The sequence below is a fragment of the Numenius arquata genome, chromosome 6 (genome assembly GCF_964106895.1).
Source record: "Numenius arquata chromosome 6, bNumArq3.hap1.1, whole genome shotgun sequence".
In the NCBI taxonomy this organism is placed as follows: domain Eukaryota; kingdom Metazoa; phylum Chordata; class Aves; order Charadriiformes; family Scolopacidae; genus Numenius; species Numenius arquata.
In genome coordinates, this window is record NC_133581.1 from 43517262 (window position 1) to 43542219 (window position 24958).

The 24958-nt window shown below is 41.9% G+C and overlaps 2 protein-coding genes across 16 annotated transcripts in view; one reads left to right on the forward strand and one right to left on the reverse strand.

Moving 5' to 3' along the window:
* The window catches only part of CAPN3 (calpain 3), a 28298-nt gene extending 20226 nt beyond the window's left edge, over window positions 1–8072 (forward strand). For all 5 annotated transcript variants that reach the window (XM_074149606.1, XM_074149607.1, XM_074149608.1 and 2 more), the window contains 8 exons: window positions 351–428; window positions 1125–1182; window positions 1799–1863; window positions 2912–2980; window positions 3556–3634; window positions 5076–5192; window positions 6341–6399; window positions 7046–8072. In XM_074149606.1, the coding sequence (XP_074005707.1) occupies window positions 351–428; window positions 1125–1182; window positions 1799–1863; window positions 2912–2980; window positions 3556–3634; window positions 5076–5192; window positions 6341–6399; window positions 7046–7072 (552 nt within the window). In that variant the 3' untranslated portion in view covers window positions 7073–8072. The remainder of the gene's footprint in view (window positions 1–350; window positions 429–1124; window positions 1183–1798; window positions 1864–2911; window positions 2981–3555; window positions 3635–5075; window positions 5193–6340; window positions 6400–7045) is intronic.
* Window positions 8073–9156: 1084 nt separating this feature from the next.
* The window catches only part of ZNF106 (zinc finger protein 106), a 32595-nt gene continuing 16793 nt past the window's right edge, over window positions 9157–24958 (reverse strand). For 6 of the 11 annotated variants that reach the window (XM_074149136.1, XM_074149135.1, XM_074149141.1 and 3 more), the window contains 12 exons: window positions 23502–24279; window positions 23087–23142; window positions 22448–22593; window positions 22002–22136; window positions 20984–21100; window positions 19935–20126; window positions 18779–18841; window positions 17688–17807; window positions 17134–17205; window positions 15578–15649; window positions 14796–14942; window positions 9157–13754 (listed from right to left, as the gene is read on the reverse strand). In XM_074149136.1, coding sequence (XP_074005237.1) covers window positions 13698–13754; window positions 14796–14942; window positions 15578–15649; window positions 17134–17205; window positions 17688–17807; window positions 18779–18841; window positions 19935–20126; window positions 20984–21100; window positions 22002–22136; window positions 22448–22593; window positions 23087–23142; window positions 23502–24279 — 1955 coding nt within the window. In that variant the 3' untranslated portion in view covers window positions 9157–13697. Of the gene's footprint in view, window positions 13755–14795; window positions 14943–15577; window positions 15650–17133; window positions 17206–17687; window positions 17808–18778; window positions 18842–19934; window positions 20127–20983; window positions 21101–22001; window positions 22137–22447; window positions 22594–23086; window positions 23143–23501; window positions 24283–24958 lie in introns of all 11 variants that reach the window. The other 5 variants (XM_074149140.1, XM_074149138.1, XM_074149133.1 and 2 more) reach the window with 3 other exon arrangements.

The window sequence follows — 24958 nt, forward strand, 5'->3', positions numbered from 1 at the left end:
CATGGCCTACAGGGTGGCTATGGAGCAGATATGCCTCTTCTGCTCCAAACTTCTCCTTTGCAATGCTTTGAAACAAAAAACATGAAGATAAACATCTGTCAGTGAAAGTAATTATTTAGGCTCCTTCCAAGAGAAAGGAGAGCAATGGGATGAATTTAAATACTCAACAGTTTTGCCAAGGAACACATTTAACCAAAAAAAGGGGAAAGGACTAGGAGGACAACCCATTCCTCCAAAGAGCTCCAGATTCAGTAAGAGGCTCCTTCACATGAGGGCAACTGAGCCGTCCAGCCCCCCAGGCCCCTTCCCTGCTGGGCTAACGTATCTCTCCTTTCCTTTTCTCTTTTCAGCGCCCTTCAGCAAAAGCTCGTGATGGGAGTGAAGAGGAAAAACAGTTCAGGAATATTTTCCGACAGATTGCAGGGGATGTGAGTATGCAACTGATCCCTGTCCCTGCCATCAAAGCAACCAAGTCACAGCAGCACCTACATCAACTGCTGCACAAATTCAAAACACTTGATTTTAAAACTTCCTTTGAATTTCCTTCCATCAAATTTCCTTTGAGGTCTGACGCTAAGCAAAATCAGATCAAAATCCAATTAAGTATACAGCTATCCTCATATGCACATATATTAATTCCCATTGTGTACAAGGGAGCCTGATTTAAATTTGGGCTTTTACTTCTATCACTACTATTTTGGTGCTGTTTTGCATAGCACATATAAACAAGTTAGAAATACAATGCCCTCCAGTATATGCTTAACGAGAGAAGTTACAAGTGAAAACAGGTCAAAGAACTGCATAAATCGAGAGGCTGCAAACGGGTTACAGGGGTTTTCGCATTTTGCTTTTTGGCTTATACAGTGGCTTGAAATTACCGGTCGTTGTTCTAGTTGTAGTTTAATAAGCACTATATGGTAACTTTAGACCTACCTGGTACTGCAGCCTCAAGAAAAATTTGGACCAATGTTTATACAAACTACAATGCGCTCTAGCTGGAAGCATATATATGCCATTCTGAAGAGTGACCAAAGACTTCATATTTTTAGCATATACACCCATTAAGCCATCTGCTTAATAAGGAATGTTGTAATTAATTATATTTTCACCACATTTCCCACCAGGACATGGAGATCAATGCTGAAGAACTCAGGAACGTTCTCAATAATGTCGTTAAAAAACGTGAGTTTGAGCATATTTTTCAGTAACCCTGGAAAAAGAAGTCTGTGATATACCGTAACCCTCTCCGCCACCCCTTTCCCCCCCCCCAAGTTTCACTCTAAAAATTATTTATGGTTTCAGCCTCACAAATTTCCTAGTCACACTTCCATAGACTTTACAGCCAAGACTTCAGCGAGCTGAACTTTTCATAGAGATGCTCTCTAGCAGTGATCAAGTAGTGATAATGCAGAAATGAGCAAAAGTTCATTGGAAGCACCACAAAGGATCATACAGCATTTCAAGCAGTCTGCAAATGCCCTTTAAAAAAAAATTCTAATGGAGAGGCAGGTTTTTCTCCCTGTTGAGCAAACTTGAGCCTACAGACCATGGGCTTGCTTAGTTACCTGGAAGCTGGTTTAGAGTTTTCCAGTGGTTTTTATTGTATATGACAGGTCAACAAAAGTAATCTCTAACTCACAAGCAATAATGTTAGAGTCTGTTCAGATTTCTCTACTATTCATTTCTTACTGGATGAAGGAAGTAGGTTTGGCTTCTACTTTGAGTAGAATTACACCTAAGAGGAAGAAGCACTTGCTGCCTTGCGTGACCTATTTTCACTTGGGATCGTTTATTTCAGATAAGGACTTAAAGACAGAAGGATTTGAACTGGAATCCTGCCGCAGCATGATTGCTTTAATGGATGTATCCTTTTCTGGTGAAAGGGAGTGCTTGATACCCCACTAGTCCACTTGAGTTATATTTCCCACCACTAGACACACACAGCTTAATAAGCCAGGGCAGCAGAACAGGACGTTATAGTCCGTACTCAGATAAAATGGCATTCCTGGTTTGGCACAACTTAACTCCAGTCGTCTCAACATTAGCGTAGCCAGCAGATGAAAATGTCTCAAAACAGAGAACTACAGGATGAATCAATCAGTACGATATCCTTCCTTAGGTATCAGCGACCGGCCAGCTCAGGTACTAAAGATGATTTTTATTTTTATTTTAAACCAACTCAACATAACTACAGTTCTGGCCAACAAACTTACTATGTTTCTCTCTTGTCTCTAAGTTTATATGCATTATACATTCCACTGTGTGCTTAGCATGCAACATATACAGAAGTTGTCTTACAGCAAGTATAACGAGACACACTAGGAGATGCCATAGGGGGTTACCTCTGGTACAACATCCCTCAGTTTCCCTACTTGACGTAACCCATGATTTTGAGAGAACATAAATGCACTCAAACATAACCAGAACAAAACTGTAACTACAACCCAGAGCTGTAATAGTTGGAGCCTAAACACATTTTTTTAAGTGGCCTTAGTCAACATTTTGCTTAGTTCTCAGTTCATTTTAAGCAAAGCAGAAAGAGCTTCATTTTAGGAATAAACTCAGTTGTCTTAAAAACACTGAGTACGTTCCACATTTGGAGATATTTGGAAAGATCCCACTAAAACATCCCGTTCATGTACTTTATAATAGCAACAGGAGCAAACCTCTCTGCTGTACCAGGTGTTTGTTTCTACACAAAGTACAAATAGTTCTTCACACTCCTGAAAGAAAATACTATAAACAATAACCAAAATGGTCACAAATATTTCACTCAGTAGCTCAGCCAGCTTGTAACACTGAGGAGATCCTGAACTCAGTTTCACATTCATCCCTTCACCAGTAGCTGCACGCTTAATTAATTTTTTGTTAAAAATATTGTGGTATTTTTACCTGAATGTTTGCATCACAGACAGACGGCTCAGGGAAGATAAACTTCGATGAATTTCGACACCTCTGGGACAAGATTAAAAGCTGGCAGGTATTGCTGGTATCCACAGCGCTCTTCTTCACTGCTTTTGGAGCACAAAAGCTTGTGTAGGAAAACCAGACCTCTCTATGTACAGTACAACAAGAAGAAATCCTAAAATACTGCAAATTAGCTTCTAAAAAGAAAAGGAATGTCTCTCCTCTCCTACTCACAGCCTGAGCAAATAGCCTGAATCTCTGAAGCTCCAGCACTCATATAAGGACTTCCCCCATGAGACTAGCATGGAGGCACACAAATTGGAGGGTGGTGGTGATGGGAACTAGATTAAGGGCTCGCAAATAGCTTAATTAGGACAATCAAGAGAGAGGATTAACAGCGTAAACTCAAGTTAAACAAGTTGAGTCTCTAGGGGAGAGCTTTTTGCTTCTCACAGCATGGATCCAAATTATTTTACTTTGTGACTGAGAGGAGCTCTGTGGTAACAGCCCAGCAGCAGCAATGTAAGGCAAACGGCAAAGCCTCCGAGTGCCTGAGTCACACACCCCGTACCTGCTTGCTGGGTACATTCAACAGAAGGACGAGCTTTTTTTCTCTTGTGTATTTGTTTGTTTGTTTGTTTGTTTCAGAAAATTTTCAAGCGTTACGACACAGATCATTCAGGAACCATTAACAGCTACGAGATGCGCAATGCGGTCAAAGATGCAGGTACTTCTCCCGGTGTTCAGTGCCCAACAGCCAAAGAAACCTTATTTTGGTTGATCTGTCACAGGTGAAATCAGGAACGCAGTGCAGCTTTTTAAAGAGACCCCACAGAAATTAAAAAAATCCCTTTTTTTTTTTCTCCCCCAACAGAGCTTCTCAAATATCTAAATGGCAAGTCTTGTATGTCTTACCAACCAAATGGAGCTCTTCAGCTCTTTAAACTTTCTAGTGAATGAGGCTTTGCTGCCTTAAGGATCTTGCACTCAGGGTCCTACTGTTCAGGGGAACCAGGGAGCGCTGCAGACATTTGATTTCATTTAAGCTGTGGATTCTTTATGTTTGTGTAAGTAACAATCAATGAACAGGGGAAAACCTTCAACCCAAGTGTACAGGCACCAAAACCCAGGCAGAGCAGGTTAATGTCCCAGTTTGCATCAGAGGCAACCGGATGGTCATTTCTCGAGTCCTGCATGTGTTTCTTAGTGTCACTAAAGCCACTGTGGGCTCAGTCTCCTACCTGCACACCAAGAAGAAAGTATTTCTGCAAAAGTTGCAGTTAATGAAACTTGTTCTGCAAAGAGAGGCTTTTGACTATTCTTGCTTCTTGTCTCAAGCCCTTTGGTGCTCTCCTCTCCCTGGAGAGCAGGCCTGCCCCAGCAGGGGGCTGTACCAGTTACTGCTTCTCTCAGGGAGCAAGATGGCTTCTTTAATCAGAAAATCTGATTCGATCCTTTGTTAAGGACAAACTTACACCTGGATTTGGACTCCTGCTGCAGTAGAAATACGGGTCATTCTTATTTTCCAGGTTTCCGTTCTCACCAAAAAAGTTTTCAATGTAAAAAAAAAATAAAAAATAATTATTTAATTACCTCCCCTGCCCTGACTTTAGAACTAAGAACACATTTTGCAATAAAAATGTCTCAGTCTTGCAGCCCATAGGCTGTACCTGACCTTGCACTTAGCCAAGAACCATCAGTACCCAAATCACAACAGGCCCTTGCGAAGCTGCCATGTCAGTGCCATGGTTTGGCAACACCACGCCGAGGAATTACCTCATCTATTTTTTGACCATTTTGTAATTTTGTTTTCACAGCAGCTTCCTCCTACGTTTCTGTTGCCCAGTTTTTGTGGCTTTGCTCTCACCAGGCTCAGCTGAGCTGCAAAATCTTTGGTGGAGACCTCTCTTCTTTATGCTTGCAGCGTGCGGTAACTCATGTGCTATTGGCCCTCCCAAATCACAATTTCAGAACGTTACTCCTGGTTTAAGAAAGCAGCTGGACACAGGGAAGCTCCTTGCAGCTTCAGTTCCTTTCATCCAGCGGCCGCAGCTCCCTCAGCTGGGCCCGGGGAGCGCCTGTGGCCAAACCTCTCCTGGAGGCCTGACCAGCACCGGCGCTTGCCCCCGGCCACAGCCCAGCTGAGCCCCCTTTCTGGTCCTTTGCAGGGTTTCGGCTGAACAACCAGCTCTACGACATCATCACCATGCGCTACGCCGACAAGAACATGAACATTGATTTCGACAGCTTCATCTGCTGCTTCGTGCGCCTGGACGCCATGTTCAGTGAGTCCTGCCCCGGTTTTACTGCGCCGCGTCCCCTCCTCACCCCCGACACGCACTGCTGGACTCAAAGCACTACTGCCGGCATATAGTTTTAATAATTAACATGCTTAGAGAATCTATAATATGACAGCCATCTTATACAACACAAAAGAAAATACGCCATTGCATTTCTCTTTCTATTATAGAAAAGAACCATAGAACCATCTAGGTTGGAAGGGACCTTTAAGGTCATCGAGTCCAGTCATCGACCTAACACTGGTAGAATCCCAAAACCACCACTAAACCATGTCCCTCAGCACCACGTCTACCTGTCTTTTAAATACCTCCAGGGAAGATGATTCCACCACTTTCCTGGGCAGCCTGTTCCAATGCTTCATAACCCTTTCTGTAAAGAAATTTTTCCTAATATCCAATCTGAACCTCCCCTGGTACAACTTGAGGATGTTTCCTCTTGTCCTATTGCTTATTACTTGGGAGACCAAACCCCACCTCTCTACACTCTTACTTCAGGTAGTGGTAGAGAGTTGTAGAGAGCAATAACGTCTCCCCTTCAGCCTCCTTTTCTCCAGGCTGAACAACCCCAGCTCCCTCAGCCGCTCCTCATAAGACTTGTGCTCCAGACCCCTCACCAGCTTCGTTGCCTCAATGTCTTTCTTGAAGTGAGGGGCCCAAAACGGGACACTGAACTCGAGGTGTGGCCTCACCAGAGCGGAGTACAGGGGGACAATCACTTCCCTAGCCCTGTTGGCCACTCTATTTCTGATAGAGGCCAAGATGCTGTTGTCCACCTTGGCCACCTGGGCACACTGCTGGCTCGTGTTCAGCCGGCCATCGACCAACACCCCCAGGTCCTTTTCCACCAGGCAGCTCTCCAGCCACTCTTCCCTGAGCCTGTAGCGTTCGTGGGGTTGTTGAGACCCAAGTGCAGGACCCAGCACTTGGCCTTGTTGAACCTCATTCCATTGGCCTCAGCCCATCGATCCAGCTAGATGAGGAAGAACATGGCAGAAATCCGTGCTGATCGCTGAGTACATATCCGCACAAGTTTGCACAACACAGCAGGAGCAGGATTTGGTTTGCTATTTGGGATCATCTTTACACACACAGTAATTTAATCTACTCTATACGCTTTTGTTTCCTTGCTTTAGGAGCATTCCACGCCTTCGATAAAGATGGAGATGGCATCATTAAGCTCAACGTCCTGGAGGTAAATTGGTTTATACCAGTATTTCTAACACAAAGCCACAATACTAGATTTTATTTGTATTACTCATTGCACACGTTCTCAAAGGAGCCTACAAGAGTTGGTCTGAAATTGTCATCCAAGTGGTAAGAGTCCACAAAACCTCCTAAAAATTTTGCTAAGTATTTTACACGGAAAATACCTGCATCCATGATCTGCCAGCAACAGCCGCTCTGTAAGAGACTCCAGCTGGTGCTGACAGGCAAAGCTGCGGACTCCTCATATCATCTTTCAAAGTGCTTCAAAAAACCTTTGAGGGTTTTTTTTATGAGGCAATTTAAATCAAACATACTTTTGTTTAAAGGCATCCGCTGATAACGGGGCTTAACATAGTTATTTACCTTTTTATAAATCTGATTAAGAAGACTTAGAAAGTTTCAACTTAAAAGCATGTCTTCTGCTGGGAGACCACAAAAAACCCCTTCACTTCTCGCAAGGGAAGGAGGAACAGGAGCAAGAGGCCTCAGATACGGTTCCCCATTGCCCGTGTGCCTCATACTGAGGGTCAGTGAGCAGCTGCCTTCCAGCCGCAGGGACGGCCGTGTCTCGATAGGGTTTGTTGCAGGATGCCAACAAGTCCTTCATCGTCCAATTCTGAGTCTTCTTTCAGTGGCTGCAGCTCACGATGTACGCGTGACGCCGGCGCCAGAGCCCACCTTCAGCGAGACAAGGCTCAAGGCGTCTGTTTTGAGCCGCAAGCTTCATTCACCCCTAGTGCAAATGAGCATTTCCTAATTACGTGCTTCACTCGCCGAGATAAACAGCGCGTGGGAAGAATCCCTTGGAAAAAGACAACCGTACTCCAGTAGAAGACCAGTGCACGCGTTCTGTAACTACTTTTATAACTCCCTGACATTTTCCTTCAGGCAACAAGGATTAATTTATTGATGACTGAATTAAGCTTTTTCTGTGTGGCAAAGACATGGCATGTACACGGTTATTTCACTTCTGCTGACAACTGGAAAAGTCTTCCCTCAAGTCAGGCCAAACTGGGACTGTATTTGAACTGTGAAAGTCAGAGGTGTTTACCACCACTTTGTAATTAGTCATTAACTCTTCGTCCTGCTTTTGATACCATCATTTCAGCCTCTTCGTAATGTTGACTGAATGTTTGACGTGAGACTGTGCTAGATGACGTTAATAGTGATGCGTCCCCATCACTTCTGCTGCTGGAGATGTGGCTGCAGGTTGGTTCTCTGCTGCGCCAGAGCCACAGCACAGCACGACAGCCCGCAGCACCCGGCACGGCTCGGGCCAGCGCCTCCCCAAAAGTATCAGAACTGAGCAATTTGGTCTCATTTGTAGTACCCCCATCGTATCTTAGTTACACATTGGACATTTTACACGTGTTTTAGAGTTACTGCATCCTCCATAATATCGAGAAAGTTGTTTGCCATTTGAGACAGAAAACCTCTGTATATACATACAAATATATATATATATTCTCACACACACACACACTTTATCCCCACCCCCAGGTCCTATTTCCTGCCAGTATTGTGTATTTCTTTGTTGTAAGAAGTGACTCGTAGCGGAATCGGACACTATGGTAGCATGACAGCTTTGGGAAGATTATTAGAATGTGTAAGTTCAATTAGTTTAATTGAACTAAAATAAAATCAACTGGATTTTGGTCTAACGCTTAGGGCTGTTTCTTATTTTTATGAAAGAACAGGAGGAAGAAACATTGAGAATGCTTCCGTCATTCTCCTGAATATACAGCCGCTTCTGGCGTTTTATGGCAAGCGTGGAATCGGGTTAATATCTCAAACACTTGCCCCTTTGCTCCTTGAATGCTTGAAAAATATAAAGCACTTAAGTTTGAGAGCTCCATCATTACCAGCTTTAAGGACGACAGCGTTTCAGAACTGGTGAACTGGAAATCAATATAAAAATGAAAGGAAAACCAAAATGTGGAAGATGAGGTGTGAAGAGACCAGACTTGGCCAGGAGAACCTTCTACTTGGTTCTCTACTTGTGAAAAGTAACAAAGCAATCCACTGCTGTGAAGCAAAACTGTAAAAACAAATCATAGCATCCACTGAAAGGTATTCTGGTAAGAAGCACATTTAACTGAAAGGCCACTAAGAAACAGAAAACCTTTTGATTGTGAAGTTCTCAATGTTGTCCTGCACTGTAACTTACTCTGAAAGAGTAAGAATATGCTATAGCTTATCCAAAGAAGAGTTATTCTCCTTTAAACTCAACTTTTATTTTAACCCAAATCAAGGTCTTAAGATGACTGGAACAGGAGGAGCCCTGGGCTCCAGCCATGTGTTCTCTCCACTAAGCTATTATTTTCCATAGGAAAACATGGCAGAGGTGCCCCTGGGGGTGTTCAGAGAAAAACAGAATCTACCAGTCAAGAGACCAAAATCAGAATTTTTGATTAAGCACCAGTTTTGAGTTGCCAAAGTCCCAGTGAGCGAACTACCAAAGCTCTAGAGAACTTCCCTCTGCAAGGGGCCGTGGAGCAAGGGAGTCAGTGGGTCACCTTGGTGGCACCAGCTGGGTGGACAGTTTCCATTTTCCCCGCCGAAGGACTAGGGCTGAGATTCCCCCATGCTGGGAGGAAAGACTTGCAACATCCCTGCCCTTGCTGGAGCTTCAAAGGGGCCCATCCTCTTAAAGGAAAGAAGTCCAGAACAAAGTCAAGTTCTACCAAATCCTGTGAAGGAATCATTCTGTTCAAAACAAAAAAGAACCAGACTGACAAACCATAACAATATAAGGAACTTTTATTTTTCTTTTGGTTTTTTTTTTTTTTTTCTTCTTTTTTTGCTGTGTAAAGTTTTGTTATTACGCTCACAGCTTTGTACCAAAGTGAAAGAAGAAACCCAAGGTCAATCTGTGCACACGTTCTACACAGCTTAAATTATTAAATATTCAATCATGTTCTTTTATTCCATTTCCATTCTTCAAAAGGACTGTTTTAACGCTTACAGCAAAATGAAATCAGAGAAGCTGGCAGGCGCATGTAACAGAATCTATACCTACACAGATGGCTCTTTACTTTCACTATTAAAGATTTTACAAACAGTAGCTGAAACCGTTTCCTCATCCTTCCTCGCATCTTCTGCGACTCCGGACAACTTGGGACCGTTTGAATGATTGTACCACAACAAGCCTCAGAACCAAAATTCACCCGTACCCGTGTTTTAATTCAACAGGAAGGATAAATATTTTCTCAACGCCACAACTTTTGGTTTCTGGGAACCTACAGTTTATCGGGAGTTTTCAGTTATCGTTCACCTTGATCTGGCATTATTGTACGGTTTGAAAATGCGCATAAAGAACTGCCCTGCTGCAGACACCCTGCGCAGCCAAACGCCCGCGGTGTTGCAGATGTCAGCTCGTGCGCTGATCGTACATTTAAAGTGGGCAAATCTACAGGCAGGTGCCAGGAGGCAAGCAGAAGCTGGGATATTTAATGCATCTTCGCACCAAGAGATGCGGCGGTTTTCCCTCCGGCTCCTTCCGCACACAGAAGCGGCAGCGTTAGGCCATAGCGCATTTTGCACTGCCAGTTACCTGCTCTTTCTTCCTTCTGATTTGAAGGAAAAAGGAGCAATGAATATAGACCAGTACGTGTGAGGCTACTGGGATGGGGGAAGGTTAAGTTTTGCAGCGTATGTCAACTTGAATTGATCATTTTATGCTACTCACGCCCTCCTTTTGGGGCTCGGGCAGGGCTTGGTATATGCCTGTGGCGCAGCAAGCTCTCACCCTTTTGAAGAGAATGTTGTAACTGGTTTCAGTAGCGCCCGCCCCGTTCTTTGTATCAGAAAAGCACACAACGCCTCCGAGCGCCCTCTCTCCGCCGAGGGGGCTCCCAGCTGAACAGGAGCAATCTCAGTCCTGCTAAGAGGAAAGCGGTGGCTTGCCCCCCGAAGGGCCTGCCACGTGTAGTCAGCCATACAGCAGCACCACAGCTCCTTATTTAGCACTGGACTAATAAAATAAACACAGCTAACCTCAAAACAAACCCTCACTCTACGCACTCTTCCACCCACAAGCTTTTACTTGCATAGAAAACAAATCGAAAACAAAAATAGACCCGAAACAGGCTGCTGGTGTGTGCGGTTCTGCTTCTCGTGCAAATATTAGTCCATTAAATTTCACAAATTGCCTGCCTTCCGAAGTTCCTGCACTCTTCGACCGGAGGTGTATCAGGAGTCAAACCCCGAAGCTGCAAGACCGGGGAGGATCCCATTCACGGCTAGCGAGCCAGGACCTTCCCTTGGCACCTCTCTCCTGCCACTGCCTCCGGAAGAAGCGAAGGGAAATAGCAAAAGCCGCACCAAATTCCCGCTGAACAAGTGGGAAACCTCCCCACAGGACTCCAGAGAAGCCTGGAGATCTCCACAGCTGCACAACAACCTCAGAGCAAATCCCTTTAAGATATCCTCAGGACAAAGCAGCACCGCATTTTCCTCTGAACCCCTGCGCATTTTCTACTTTTTTTTTTTTAATTTACAAAGCCAAATTTTTATAAACATTTGTGCAGCTCTGCTATTTTCCTGCCTCTTATCCATTTTAAGATTCTTACAATATATCTGAAATTACCTACAAAGTAGCAAAAAGATACCCCTGCTAAAGCTAAAGCTGGATTTCAGAAGTCCAGGCTTTTCAGGAGGACTGTTTTCAAGGACAGATAAGGAAATATCATGGACTACAGGAAAAGGAAGTCTGCTTCCAGCAACTAGAAAAGATAAACCCAACAAGCGATCAGGAATGCAAATGCAGGGTAATAACTGTGTTTGTTGCAACACCTACTGAGAAAGATCTTTACACCTTCCCCAAAACAGCTGTGAGAAGGTAAAGAATCCCAAGGAAGAAGTAACAAAATCTACTCTTACACACCATTTTCTCAGAAGTCTACAATCACTCCACGTGCTTGTCCTCAGGACGCACATCTCCACACCTTCACTTCGAGCACGGTCCGGGAAGGACAGCTCAAGATATTCGCATTGTTCACGCCACACTTCTACACGCTCCCTCCTTGTGGTTCCAAAAAAAAGAAAAAAAAAACAAACAAAAAAACACCAAACTCAGAAAAACTCTAGAACATCGATAATATTGGAAATGGTTTAAGTACTACCCAGTCTTCTGCTTTTAGGTCATGAAACACCCCCCCACACACTCTCGGAGGCTCTAGAGCAATACAGCCTGCACGCAGAACAGTCACACTCTTCAGAGATTGCCCTGAACTGGATTCTCTCTTGAATTGCTTCATCCACAGACCACAGAAAGAAAGGGAAAAGAAACACCAAACCCACAAAAATACACCCCAAAAACCAAACCAAAACCACCCTCAAAACAGCCTGCGGTCTGAGCCACATACTGGGGTGGTTTTTTTCCTGTCCACAAACAGCTTAATAAAAAAACCCAAACAAATCACCACAAAAGCACTAGAACCTCAGAGGTTCCCATGAGTTTGAAGTAGGATGCTACGGCACCTCACTCCTGGTTTAGTCCTGTCTCTCACAAAAAAATACATCGATGTCAAGCAATTACAGAGAAATTATACTTGTCTGCCGAAACAATACAAAAATAGTGTGCTTCAGAGAAGGCCCTGAAGTTCCTTAAGTTCCCATGGAGCATCCATGGGTTTTCCTCAGTCATTTTCCTGGCCTAAAAAGGCTTCTTTATAGTCAAAGAATGAGGCTATAAAACTGATTTGGTCGATGGTTGGCACACCAAGCCTCAGTAGCGGTGAAAGAGATGCCCAGTAAAAATAGTACATTCAATTTGTTGTGTCAGTTTTGACACTGGGCTGTCTTTACCTTCTGTCAGAGTTTAAGGAAACCTCTGCTTTTTTTACCCTGAGCAGCAAGTTAAGCAAAAGGGAACACAAAGCTCCTCATTGATTAGTCTCATTGTTAAGAGAGCTCTTTGCTAAATGAGTGTTGTTATGGGTGAGAGGATCGCAAATGCAAGACATACATTTCACTAAAATTAATGGGTGAAGTTTTCCACCCCAAGGGACACCTGCAGAGGAACCCCAACAAGTAGAAGGAGTCCTCCCCCTGCACTGGCTTTGCTGTGGCACCTTCTGTGCATTAGTAGGAAACAAGACTCTTACATGCAATATGCATTTTGTATCCTCAGCTTCTGCTTGGGAACTTTAGACTTTAAAATCCTGCTCCATTCTCTCCAGTTGAGTCTTTGTGAACCTGATACGGCCCAGGCCAATTAATCCAGTTCACAACGGAAACAAATCAGTCCCTAAAGCTGCTGCACTGAGGCAGCCTTGGAGGTTCTCGTGGTTTCCTGTGCCATGAAGATACGGGACTGCAAAGCTCAGTCACTCAGATTCCAGTCGAAAACAGGAATCCGACTACGGTGTTGTATCAAGATAGCAGTGGTTGTGCTGGTATTTAATTAAAACAAAAGCCGACACCACTCACTTCTTTCCTGTACATAAGGACCTATTTTTAAAAAGACACAGATTACACAGCTCGTGAGTGGAGCCACTATTCCGGTTTTTTCGCTGCTCCTGACGTACCTCTCAAGAAACAACTGCTTTCCTCTAAATGAACAAAATACCTCAGGAGGTACAGTATTTAGGGCAGAATATCAGTGTATACATCGTGCCAGTTTCAGCGACTTTTACACAAGGAATAAAAAATAAATTACAATTAACATTAAAAAAAATTAATTTATTCCAGTTCTCCATAAATTACCTTTTCTTTTTATGAAGAAAGTCAAAATGTACACGGGATATTCAGGTTACACTGTTAGAATTTGTGATATTCTGGTTTGCAGAATTTTATTAAAATCGGCTAAAAAAATTGGATACAACATAAAAACAGACATGTCTTAGACACTTAACACGTTTCAAGCTGTTTGCAAACACCAGCACCTATTGTAAGTTAAGTTCTCAACACCCCTCTTGACTTCCCAAAGACTCTCAGACTGTGGTTCTTAAAAGAAAAAAAAAAAAAACCCCAAAAACCCCACCCACAACACAAAAACCAAGGCAGACAAGAGGAGGGAATATTCTTATCCGTATTCTTATCTGTCAATGAATTAACAACTTGCAAGAATCTTCAATTTGGGCTAAGTCTTAATTGACCAGCCTTATTTCTACAGAGTGCAGTGCAACCTGCAGTCCCTGTAGCAAGGCATCTCAGCCCCACTCACTCCATTTTTGCATTCCAAGTGGGAAAAGGAAGTGGAAAGACCGGAGTAAGAAATTGATGTTATTTGGAATAATTCTGACATATAAAATTACTTCCCAATGTGGGAGGTGAAAAGCTTCACGAGTCAATCCTGCTGTCATCCTCAGCATGTCTCTCAATGTGTCCTACAGCATCCTAGAAAAGGACCAGAGAAGTCAGGTCATCATCATCATCAAAAACTTCGCAAAAGATTCTTTGTCACTTTCACTGAGACACCTTCTGGATAATATACATTTTTTGGCTTAGAACTTCTAAAAAATTAAAAAAAAATAAATTAAAAAATAATCAATGCCAAAGTATTAAATCACATACATAAAACGTCTCACATACCACGTGATTTAAGGCAAATGAAACCCAGCTTCCTTTCTGACTGGAAACGTGTATCAAATAAACACATCATATTCAAAGCCAGTGCTTAAAGAGAAATTAAGGATTCTACTCCCGTTTCTTAGTTCTCAGAATCCTCCTTCCATCACGTACTTTGAAAAGCATTCAACAAGAAGGTTGCTGAATATTCAACAAGTTTATGTGGCCAAGGAGCAAACTGTGGATTTTACTAGTCAGTCTACATGTGACAGCCCTCCTTCCACCCACCCCCAACCCTCTCCACATCACTTAATCCGACTGGTATCTAACTCTTACGCTTTCTTCATTTTTTTCCCCACGTGCGCTAACATTTATTCAGAAATTTATGCATTATACTTATTTAAAGATTGTTAGCAAAACCAATCCCGAGTGAAAAATAAACAGCATCAGCATCCACAACAATGAAAGGGGGTAGTGATGGATGAAAATTAAGAGGATAAAAAATCTGTTTCAAGACTGATGTTTGTTCATCTTAAAAATAAATTTTTTCCTACAAAAACTTAATAACTTCTTGAGTGCAGTTAGCAGAATTTCTTCTAATATTTCATGAATTTTCCCATTTCCACGTAATGTTTTAGGACCAAACTGTTTTGGATGGACCACATCTCAAGTTATCACGCTTGGCTGCACTCTTCAGCCGGTGCAGGCTGAACCCTGTTAGCCTTGTACGCCTGTGACTGTAGGCAGTTAAGCCTGTTAAGACTAGAAGAATTTAACCATTTTTAAGAGAAATAGGATCAAGTCCCACAATTGGGGTTAAAGTATGTACCTTATACAACCAAATACAACCATGGTAGTTCAACCACATACCTGCTTGGAACCTTTTCTGGAAGTAAAGAAAGCATCACAGTTCTTCCAACGACATTTTAGGGTTTGAAAATTTGGGTTGGTGTGGTCAGTTAGCAAGTGTTGTTTCAGATGGTCCACAACTCCAAAGATGAGTGAACACCCGTGCCACTGGGAGAAAAAAACATGCCAGAATAAGCCAGGGAAAAAGAACTTTAGCTAATGCCTTCATTTGTGCAACTTAACAATATTCTACCAACACTGCCCACATGCACACTGCCTCCCGTAACTTTTTAACCTCTTTATCCCATTTCCATTCTCAGTGGTCTCTATTCCTTTAATTACAGCTTTACAGAGCTTTTTCCTGCCTCCAGCCAAGCCCAGACCATCCGCAAGAATGGCAGGAAGAAGAGAGGATCTAAGCCTTTTCAAGATTTAAGCTTACCTGAGACAGAGTCATTAGGAATTTAAACTTATTTAGCAGAGTAAATCCGCTTTGGTACATCACTCAGCTGAAGCTTTTGGTTTTAAACAGTTAAATGTCACTTTCTAAAATCATCTTTTTTTCCTGGCAATTTTAAGATGTTACTACTGACTTGCCCCAAAGCATGCACATATACGAAAGAATGTGAAAAAGGGAACTAGTGATATATACTTACATTTAAAATTTACATACGCATTGAAAAAGTATTATTGAATTATAAAAAAATTAAAGATCAAGCTATCCAAGCCTGAGAAGGGACCACCCCCAGAAAATGAGTCTAAAAACTGTAACAAAGGAAGGCTAAAATCGGTTTGCTCATTACCCAGCAACGATAATTCTGCATCAGATTAAGCCTCACAGCTCTGACGCTGCCATCATAGCATCCAGTGTAGATCTGTAAAAGAAATATTTACAGATAAGCAAGCTGGGAATAATAATTTTGAAAGAGGCTTCCGTGTAGAGCATATGAAGTTAACAACAATAAGATAACAACATGCAAGGCTTCAAATTTAAAAAACAGGTCTAAGCTAATTCTTTTAAGGCTTGCATTCATAGTTTGCAAAAACCTACTAATGAAAAAGAAATGTTTCCATAACTTTTGTTGTTGGTAGTGTCACGTGTGTACAAGTTTAGAAAACTTTGAAATATAATGCTACTACCCACTTAAATATTAGGTGTAAATGTGAACTCGAATGCATTCCCAGGATTTAACCAGTTACATTTCTATCAAAAAGGGATGGAGAGGAAGGGTGAGGAAGAACACCGAGATTTCAGGCTGAGAAGACTGATACAGACCCTGAGAATGCAGGCAATATGACAACTTAAAAAACACTTCTGCTAGGCAAATGCTCTACAGACCATCATCTTTTGGAAAGAAAAGCATGTCAGACACTTGTAATTCCACAAAGAACATTCATTATTAAAAAAAGTCCTCACATAATACAGAAAAATCTGCAAGCTCAAGATTTCATTTGTTATCTTTGTTCAAGCCTTTTTGCCTCTTGGAAATTCATCACTAGGGTGTAACAGCCAATTTGCTACACCTTGCTAAGGACTACTACAGAAAATTATAATCGTTCACTCCACACTAAGCTTCTCCTTTGAACACTTCTTGGATTTGAGAATGCCCAAAACAGAAAATTGCTGGAGACAGTTGAAGCTTCAGACCGTGAGCACAAAGCCTGAGGGCACTTCGCTCTCCAGCTCGCTCAAACAAGAAGTGAAGCTTGGGCAAAACGTGTTGCAATTAGCAGGAGATCAGTTCTGTTAGACTCGATTCTTCTGTTATTACAGACATTACTATACGTCTATACCTCTTATTTTACTATCTGAAAGACAGTTTGCACTCAAATCCCTACACATGCAGACAATTAAGTGCTTTTAATGACTATTTTGAGCAAGTTATTTATGCAGAAGTACTTCTGAAACCCATCCTGCAGGGCAGATGCAGGAAGAAATCTCTGCACCTAAACCAACTGCACACCTTTGTTGAGGTTCTATCAAAGGTTGCTAGAGAAAAACTTCACACACAGTCAAACCTCTAGTATCTGCATGACTGTCTTCAGTAAAATTCAAACAGGATTTATGCTTGAAAAAAGGGAATATTTTACTCTTTCTAGACTCTTCATTGCAATCATCACTGCAAACAAAGCTGTTGTTTTAAGACTACAATAAGCCAGAAAGTATTTTTTTCCCCAGACAATAATATTACATAAATACAAAGCTGTTATAGAAACTTTATATTTTGGCCGTCATTCCTAAGTTCGTCTGCCTTAGTCAGCAGGTTGATTTCATTATCTGAATAAATTTAAAGTGTCTTGTATACGCTTGTGGAAATTACAACCTTCTCTTTGAGATCAGTGAAAAGAAGGAAGTTACCATGCTCTTATGGATGGTCATACACATGATCATATCTGTGTGGCCTCCATAGACTTGCAAGCGGTCGTGCGACTTGAAAGAAACAGAAAGAGACATTTAATAGTGTGACAGTTAATAGCCATTTTTCACAGACGTGCGAATAACAGTGCTTCCACGAGCAGTTTCCTGGGTAGCAGCTAAACTCTCCCGGTGGATTCCAACCTTCATAGCCACCATGAAAGCTCACTTTTGCTTACATTACTTCTGCAAGTCTTTCTGTCCAACTAAGCACTTCCTCTTCCAAGCAGACAAAACTAACGTTTCCCCACTTTTCTGAGCTGTCATTATCTTAGGATAGCCCAGGTTCTAAAAAAAAAAATAATAAATGTTTTAGGCTATATTCTTTAAAACCCATGTATTTTGGCTGGTGGGAAAACTATATACTCTGAGTGACAGGAAAAAGAAGGATGGGCCAGAGACCAGTAAGTACAAAGATGACTTCTATTTGACTTCAATCAAAATCATTAATTAACACATATTAGGTAAATGTCATTAGTAACCATCTAATTTCTTACCTGCAGTTCATAAACACGAACAAATTTATCCAGACATGCTGTCACCATCACTTTCCCAAGAATGTTCACAACCGTTACTGCGTGGTTATGGCCTTTATAGATCCTTACCAGCTCTCCAGTCTGTCTCAAGAAAAATCAAAGGCAAATTGATGTTTCTTTTTGGTTGGTTTGTTTGTTTTTGAAAAAAACACAACAGAACAAACCCATTTTCTCTAACCTAGATAGGATAGGTGGCTTCAATGCTTGCAACTCAAAAAAATGGAAACACCCTTTATTAGGCTTCTATTTCCTGTGAAGGCACTTCTAGATTATGATCAAATACTACTTATCCTTTTCTTTACCCACGTTAATACAAAGCCATTCCAGTCCAATAGAAATACATATCCCTATGAAAAGTGCCTAATTCTCCTCTTTCCGTCATTAATTACATGTCCCCCCTATCCTGCAACTAGTGCTGTGCTATTAGCACTAGCAGTTTTATGTAGCCACAAGGATCAGTGAGCAAATTTAGTTAAATACACAGAAATATACAATTTTTTCTCGTCAATTAAAATTTATCTCTGATAAGGTTCTTAATCTAACTTACTGCATAGCTACATGAATGCTTCTGCTAGCACAAGGGAAAGATGGTGTAAAAGAGGAAGAGAATGGCGGCCTACAGAACAAGCACTCACAACAGTAAAACAGCTTTTGAACTAGCTAGTTTGGAATGCTGTTTGTGTTCCTCAATTTTTTTTCTGCAATAAAGAAACTCTTCCCCCACCAGAATCTCTCACATGGCTTTGCTCTGAACCCATTCCACATTATCAGCACGTTTGTAGTAATATTTGCAAAAGCAAGATCCCCAGATAAAAAGGCACTGCACATCATATTAAAAGAGTCAGCATGTTTATGTTTCCCAAGGTATTTTATCCTCTGCATCCCTCCTTAGTTAGCTATAGTGCATAGCCACATTAACAAAATCATATGACTTCCTTTTCTGGAAGCTATTCTGCCCCACCAGTCAAAAATTCTGGAAATATTGACCTTATAGCAAAGGAATTAATTGCCTTAGTAGTAAAAGTCATTCCAACTTTATATATGAGACTTACATGAATGTTGTGGGCGTGGACAGACTGATCGCTGGAGCCACTGAATACCAGATCATTTACAACCTTACCAAAAAAAACCCGAAAACAAACAAAAAATGAAACACCAAAGAATAGTTTTATATTTGTAACAGACACGGAAATGGGCAAACAAAATATTAAGGCACTGTTGAGATTAAAGTTGTACTGTGATATTTCCTAAGTTTGATAGTCTTAAAACTAACAGAGAGTAGAAAAAAAAAAAAAAGCACACACTGTGTTCTTTACAGAAGAGCTAGAAAATGTACTACACTATCCTAACGATGACTTTTGACACCTCACAATTGACATTAGAAACTGTTAACTTGCAGCCCACCAGGCCACCCCATCCTGCCTGTGGACTAGTCTCAGGGACAGCTCAGCAGCAGCTCAGCGATCAAGCAAACTGAACGCAGAACGCTGCTCTGCACACGCACAGCAAAGCCCACTGGTTCCCTGGAAACATTGGATGTAGAAAGATGGTGCTTCTGATAAGCACTAATCTAGAAAGGAAGCTCAACAGATCCACCGTGGATCAAGAAGGGACCACAGTATGCTGCCACGGAAGCAGGACTGGGATAGTCCACAGAGCAAAGAAGGCTGTGCCACTGCCCCATAATATCTGAAGTGACAGATACAATTTATGGAATTCAACCCCTGTCTGTTAGATGACAGCGGTCACAGCAAAGCAGTCAGGCAAGCATATGTTCCACCTGGTAATCTCAGGAGCCAGAAACCTGTAAATAAGTGGTAGAGATTCTTCTATTAATAAAGGAATACTTTTCTAGACTAACATTTTTTCCAGCTTTATCTGAGGTTTGTACAATCTGGGTATGTGAAAAGTAGCTTCATCTTTTCCCCAACTTTCCCTCTGTTGACAAACTCACGTTTCAAGATTCCCTGAGTCTAACAACATGAAATAAAAATGCTTCCTACATATGCACCCCCAACAGTTTTGTTGGGAACATGACTTATGGCATCCAGCCAGAGACAATTTTCCTACTAAACTACTCAGTTTTTCTCATTTAAAGTAGAGAAATCCTCCTCTGTTTCCTACCACAATCTGCTCATTATTAGATGAGGAAGAAAAAACACACCATTTTAAGCATTCTTCGTCAAAACCCTATTTTCAGAGACTTGCCTTCATGCAGAGGATAGTCTTGCTGTGACCCTCCAAGGTTCTGAGAAGCAGCCCGTTCCGCGCGTCTCGCACGCTGATGGTGCAGTCGTAGGAGCCCACTACCAACAACTTGCGTGCTCCTTCCTGAGCTGTGGCCAGACAGCTCACTGCTCTAGGGCCATGGCATTCGAAGGTATCAACCTGCTTGTTGTTCTGTTGAGGGAGGAAAAAAATGGTTTTTAAAGAATTAAAGCTTTGCTATGCCACCGACTAGAGCACCGGCTCCTTTTTGTGTTGCACTTGTTATAGCATCTGATTTCAGTTTAGCAACACACCGTTCCAGCAGAAGCAAGAGTTGAATCTTAACAACCAAGTTTCCAAATCAAGGAAATAACTCCTTATGGTGCGATTCGATTTTCTACCTTTTAAAAAAATATTTAATTATTTAGCAAAGGTCCAGTAAATCCTCTTTCCGAGTTAAAACAATGAAAGGAAATAGTGTTATGAGAAAAATGCAAACCAGAATAAATTTGTAAGGATAAACTTGAGAAATTAGTCTAGGATCCATGATAAGAATAACCAGAAAAATAGTTTTTTTAAACAATGATTTTTATTCACTTTTAAATATGGCAACTGCTGATTAAGCCTCTTTGCCAGAAAAAAACCACGTGAATGAGTCTATTCTATAATTGCAAACGAAGCAGGCAAAACCAGCAACACATTAAAGTCTCTCCCACTACTTTGATGGGCAAGAAAGCAGGATTCACAAATAACCAACTGTGTCAAAAAACCTCTCGTGACACATGACTGGTAGACCAAGTAGAACCTTAAGGAAAAGCGTGACAAAAATACAGCAATTAAAAGAAAGGCAATGGGAGGGAAGGGGAGATGGGAAAGCTCCATGCACTGACAAAATAAAGGACAAAAAGGGGCCAACAGTGATCGCTTATACCAAAAATAACTTAAGTTACAAATACACTTACTACTCAAGAGGAAGAATGGAAAGAAACAAAGCGGAGAGAAAGAGCATCACAGCAGGGTTTTAGTTACCAATATTTAAAGAAACTAACCTTTATGCTGAAAGTAACCACGGTGCCATTTGCAAGGCCTGCATAAAGGATCCGCCATCTACTGTGTAAACAGAGCACTCTATCTTCCAATTTAAACTGTACCATGCACTCTCTGGTCTGGCAATAGAAAGAAATTTAAAGATTTTCATTAACTGAAAACAATTCTGGGGAAAAAAGCCTGAAGCAAATGATGATTTCTACCTACAACTTGCATTTTTTGGACCAAGAGAGCTGGAGAAAAACATCTGAAAGTCTGGTGTCACATGGCAGTTTGACACTGGTTTTAATCAGCTCACTCCCACCTTTGAGACTTCACTGTACTTCAGCAACCAGTCGTAACCCTAAAAGCTTTATTCTTGTCATAACCTCTAATGTACACAGAAGTTTAGACTATAGACTATATATATGTATATGTGAAAACCACCCTGTTACATGCTTGAGTTTGGGTGATTTCATGGGGATTCCTCAAAGGGAAGTGCCATGAATCACTGGCCTGAGTCAAAAACCTCTGGCACTTTGCCCCTTGAAGCAGATATTTGCTTTCTAGTCCACCAAGCGACAGATTAGACAAGCCTTCCTATCACTTACTCTTAGAAGTCCAGCTTCAGGAAGTCTTGGTCTACTCTTCCACCTGTCCTCAGAATAATAGATACCTGCTCATCTATAGCTGCTCTACAGAGCAGTCAGTGCCTTCCATAAGGAATGTAGTTAGAAGTACAGCAAGACAAACAGAATGTTCATGGCCAGACAACCATGCTGCACTTTAACGTTCCCAACATTCAGTATCCCGTCGTGCTGTTCTGGCAAAAACTCTGCTGACAAGCTACCCAAAAGATTAGGGTAGTAGATCATTTCATGGTTTTCTATTTGGTTGGGTTTTTTTCCTGCTCCATTCTGAGGTATAAAGCGGAGCTCACATCCATCTTATGTAGGTTTAAAAGGCTTTTTCCATTTATATTTGCAAAGAAACAGTCACATAAAAAAGCAGTACATATTAACCAACACAGAGTTTGAGTACCTTGATATTGTAACAGTTGATAGTGTGGTCGCTTGAGCCAGTGTAGAGTGCAGCGCTCTTCCCATTTGTCTGCGTGACCAGGAGGCAGTTCACTTTTGAAGTGTGGCCTTCAAAGATGGCCACACACTTCCTGCTCTAAAAAGGAAAGCGTAGGGTCTGTCAACATAAAGGCCCATAATGTGTCTCGGATTCTGTGCCTGACAGAGAAGGGTAGGACAGCTAAAAAAAGCAGGACACATGCAGCAATCTATCTCCCCTTACCCCTCTCAAAGGGAGAAGGGGTTGGGGAGGAGGAGAAGAGAGGTTTGAAGGAAAGAATAGAACAAAAAAAGCTTAAGTGCTTGAAAAAGCAGCTGCTTCCTTAACTACACAGTGAGGCTTCACAAAAACAGACTTGCAACTTGTGATTACAATTAACATAACACCATCCCCACAACCTTACTTACAACCAGATTGTAGGCACAAACAGTTTTGTCTGCTGAGCAGGTATACAACAAATTCCCAAAAATCTGAATAGCATTCACTGCAGCTAGGTGTCCCTCAAAGCTTCCCTCTGTAGGTTCTTCATCCTCACCTGGCTCTGAAGACACTTCTGTAGGACAGAGACACACGTACTTTGACTATGTGAACACACTCAGGCAAACACGCCGCTGTTGTTTGTATCACCAAACAGCAGAACTATTTTGTGAGCTCAGCACCTTAAAGTCATTGTGGGTCCCAGCTGGAGCCTGTACGTGGCAGAAGGCAATACAAATTGCCAGAAAGACCTTTATACGATGTTAAGTCCAGAAAGATCTTTAAGATAGAAAAAGGATTGTGTTATTGTTTGTCCTACAGCTCTATAGAGACTGTGAAGCAGAAGTGTTGGTGTGGGAAGGGGTGGGGGGATGTGGAGGGTTCAAGGCCCAATGCATTCAATGAGGAATGACGTTAGCGAGTATGCGTCACTTCCTACTTCAGTTTTCAGTGCAGGTTTTTATCTTCAGGGTAAAATTCCCCTCTGGAAGCAGTCTAATTGAGACTTAACTCAAAGTCCTGCAAGATACTCTACACAAAGTATCAGAAGAAATGCTGAAAAGATATACCTGATGAGTTCTTTGATCCTCTTAGTGATGATACGGAAGTCTGCGTCTCAGCCATGCTGTAACACAGAAATAAAGAGTAGGGAGAGTTGACTTTGCACGTTCATTTTCAGACAAAATATTGGTGTAAGTAATACTCCACAACACAAGACTCTGCACTTAGTAGAAAATAGGCTGTAACAGATAGGCTCAAAAACAGACTTTCCTTGGAGGGCAGCCTTGCTCTTGCATTAGAGAAATTAGTAGCTGACAAGGCACATTCAGTTGTTGGACTAAATTTTCCCTCTTATTTCACTCCTGAATGAAATTAAAAGTTACTGATGTAAGACTTTCTGAATAGGGGAAAAAAAAAAAAAAAGAGAGGCCTCTTAGGAATATTGTTTAATGCTTTTACTTTAGAGGGCTACAATAATCTTACCTTCTTTTCCCATCATTCATATAATTTGTTCCAATCTCACTGGTAGAGCTCACTTCATCATAACCAGAGCAAGATGCCTCCAGGACTGCTTGATCCACAGAGCTGCGTGAATCCCTCTTCGATGGACTGTCTGGTTTCTCATCTCCTGACTCCGATGAGCCAATGTCAACAACCTCACACTGGGGCGCTGGAACTTCCACCAGCTCCAGAGAAGCATCACTGTCATTCTCATCTTTGTTTCTTGTTGTTTGAGCAGTAGCTCCATTCTCCTGTCTTGGAGGATTGGATGTAGTAACTTTCTCTCCTTTAGGAACCTTTCCACCCTTTACTTTCCGAACAGGCTTAGAGTCAATTATATCCTGTTCTGTATCACTGTTCTCTGGCACGCGGGCTGCCCTCAGAGTTTTCTTCTTCCTTAACTTTCTCCTCCTCCTGTTTCCTTTTTCTGCTGGGACTACAGTGGTTACCGCCTGCTGCTCAGACAGTTCCGCTGACAATTTGGGGGTTTTATCCATTGGCATTTCTAGAAGGACTGAATGCTTTGGAAGAGGGGTGCTACACCGATCCAGTATAAAGCTTTCAGTCAGTGCATCATTTGCTTCTGTCTTGCTGGAAACAACGAGTGAATGAGGAGAAGGGTTCTCGGGAAGTCCAGCCTTTCCCCTGTCCGCAGCAGGCTTGCGAACATCTTGATTAGTGTGTTGGAAAGAAGTTGACAGCTCTGATAGGGATATGGTTGCAGAGATAACTGGATACACTGGAGTCTTCTGGTTGGTCTCTTCTGAAGAAAAGAGACTAGTGTTACATTCAATCTGTCCAGCAATAAGTATTTATGCAAAATTGCTTTCCCTGCATTTTTTTGTTTATACTTAATTGTGCATATAAAGTACATATACCTACACGTTGAAAGCTATGTGCACATGCAGATCTGCTATTTCAGTCAGCTATGCAGCCTTTAAAAAACATACCCTGGGAATAAAATGTTCACCTATGTACCCAGAAGCAAAGGAATAGGGCACATCATTCATGTTCCTGGCTGACTATATGATTTTGAAGTTCTGACAAACAACCTTTGGTGAATCCTACATTGTCGGCTTAAGATGCCACCAGCCTTCACTGTGTGCTCCCCTACCAGCTGTCACCACTACTGTAGGACCACTATTAACCAATGCATGCTTATCTCAGCTCCTCAGTGACATAGTTTGAAGACCTTGTGCTTAACCCATCTGCCTTCATTATTTCTACCAAGTTACTTGGACCTAACTCAAAGTAGATGAGTCCTGCACAACCTGCTCTGCAGCATCGTACCTTCTATCCTGGGAATGGCAGCAATGTCGGCCATCAGGGTAAGCTTTTCAGTTCACGTGCGGTGGACTGAATGATGGGGCAAACACACTCTCCTTGTCATTTTAATTTGAAGCTAATAGGAACAAATAAATCCAACCTCTCAACAGAGA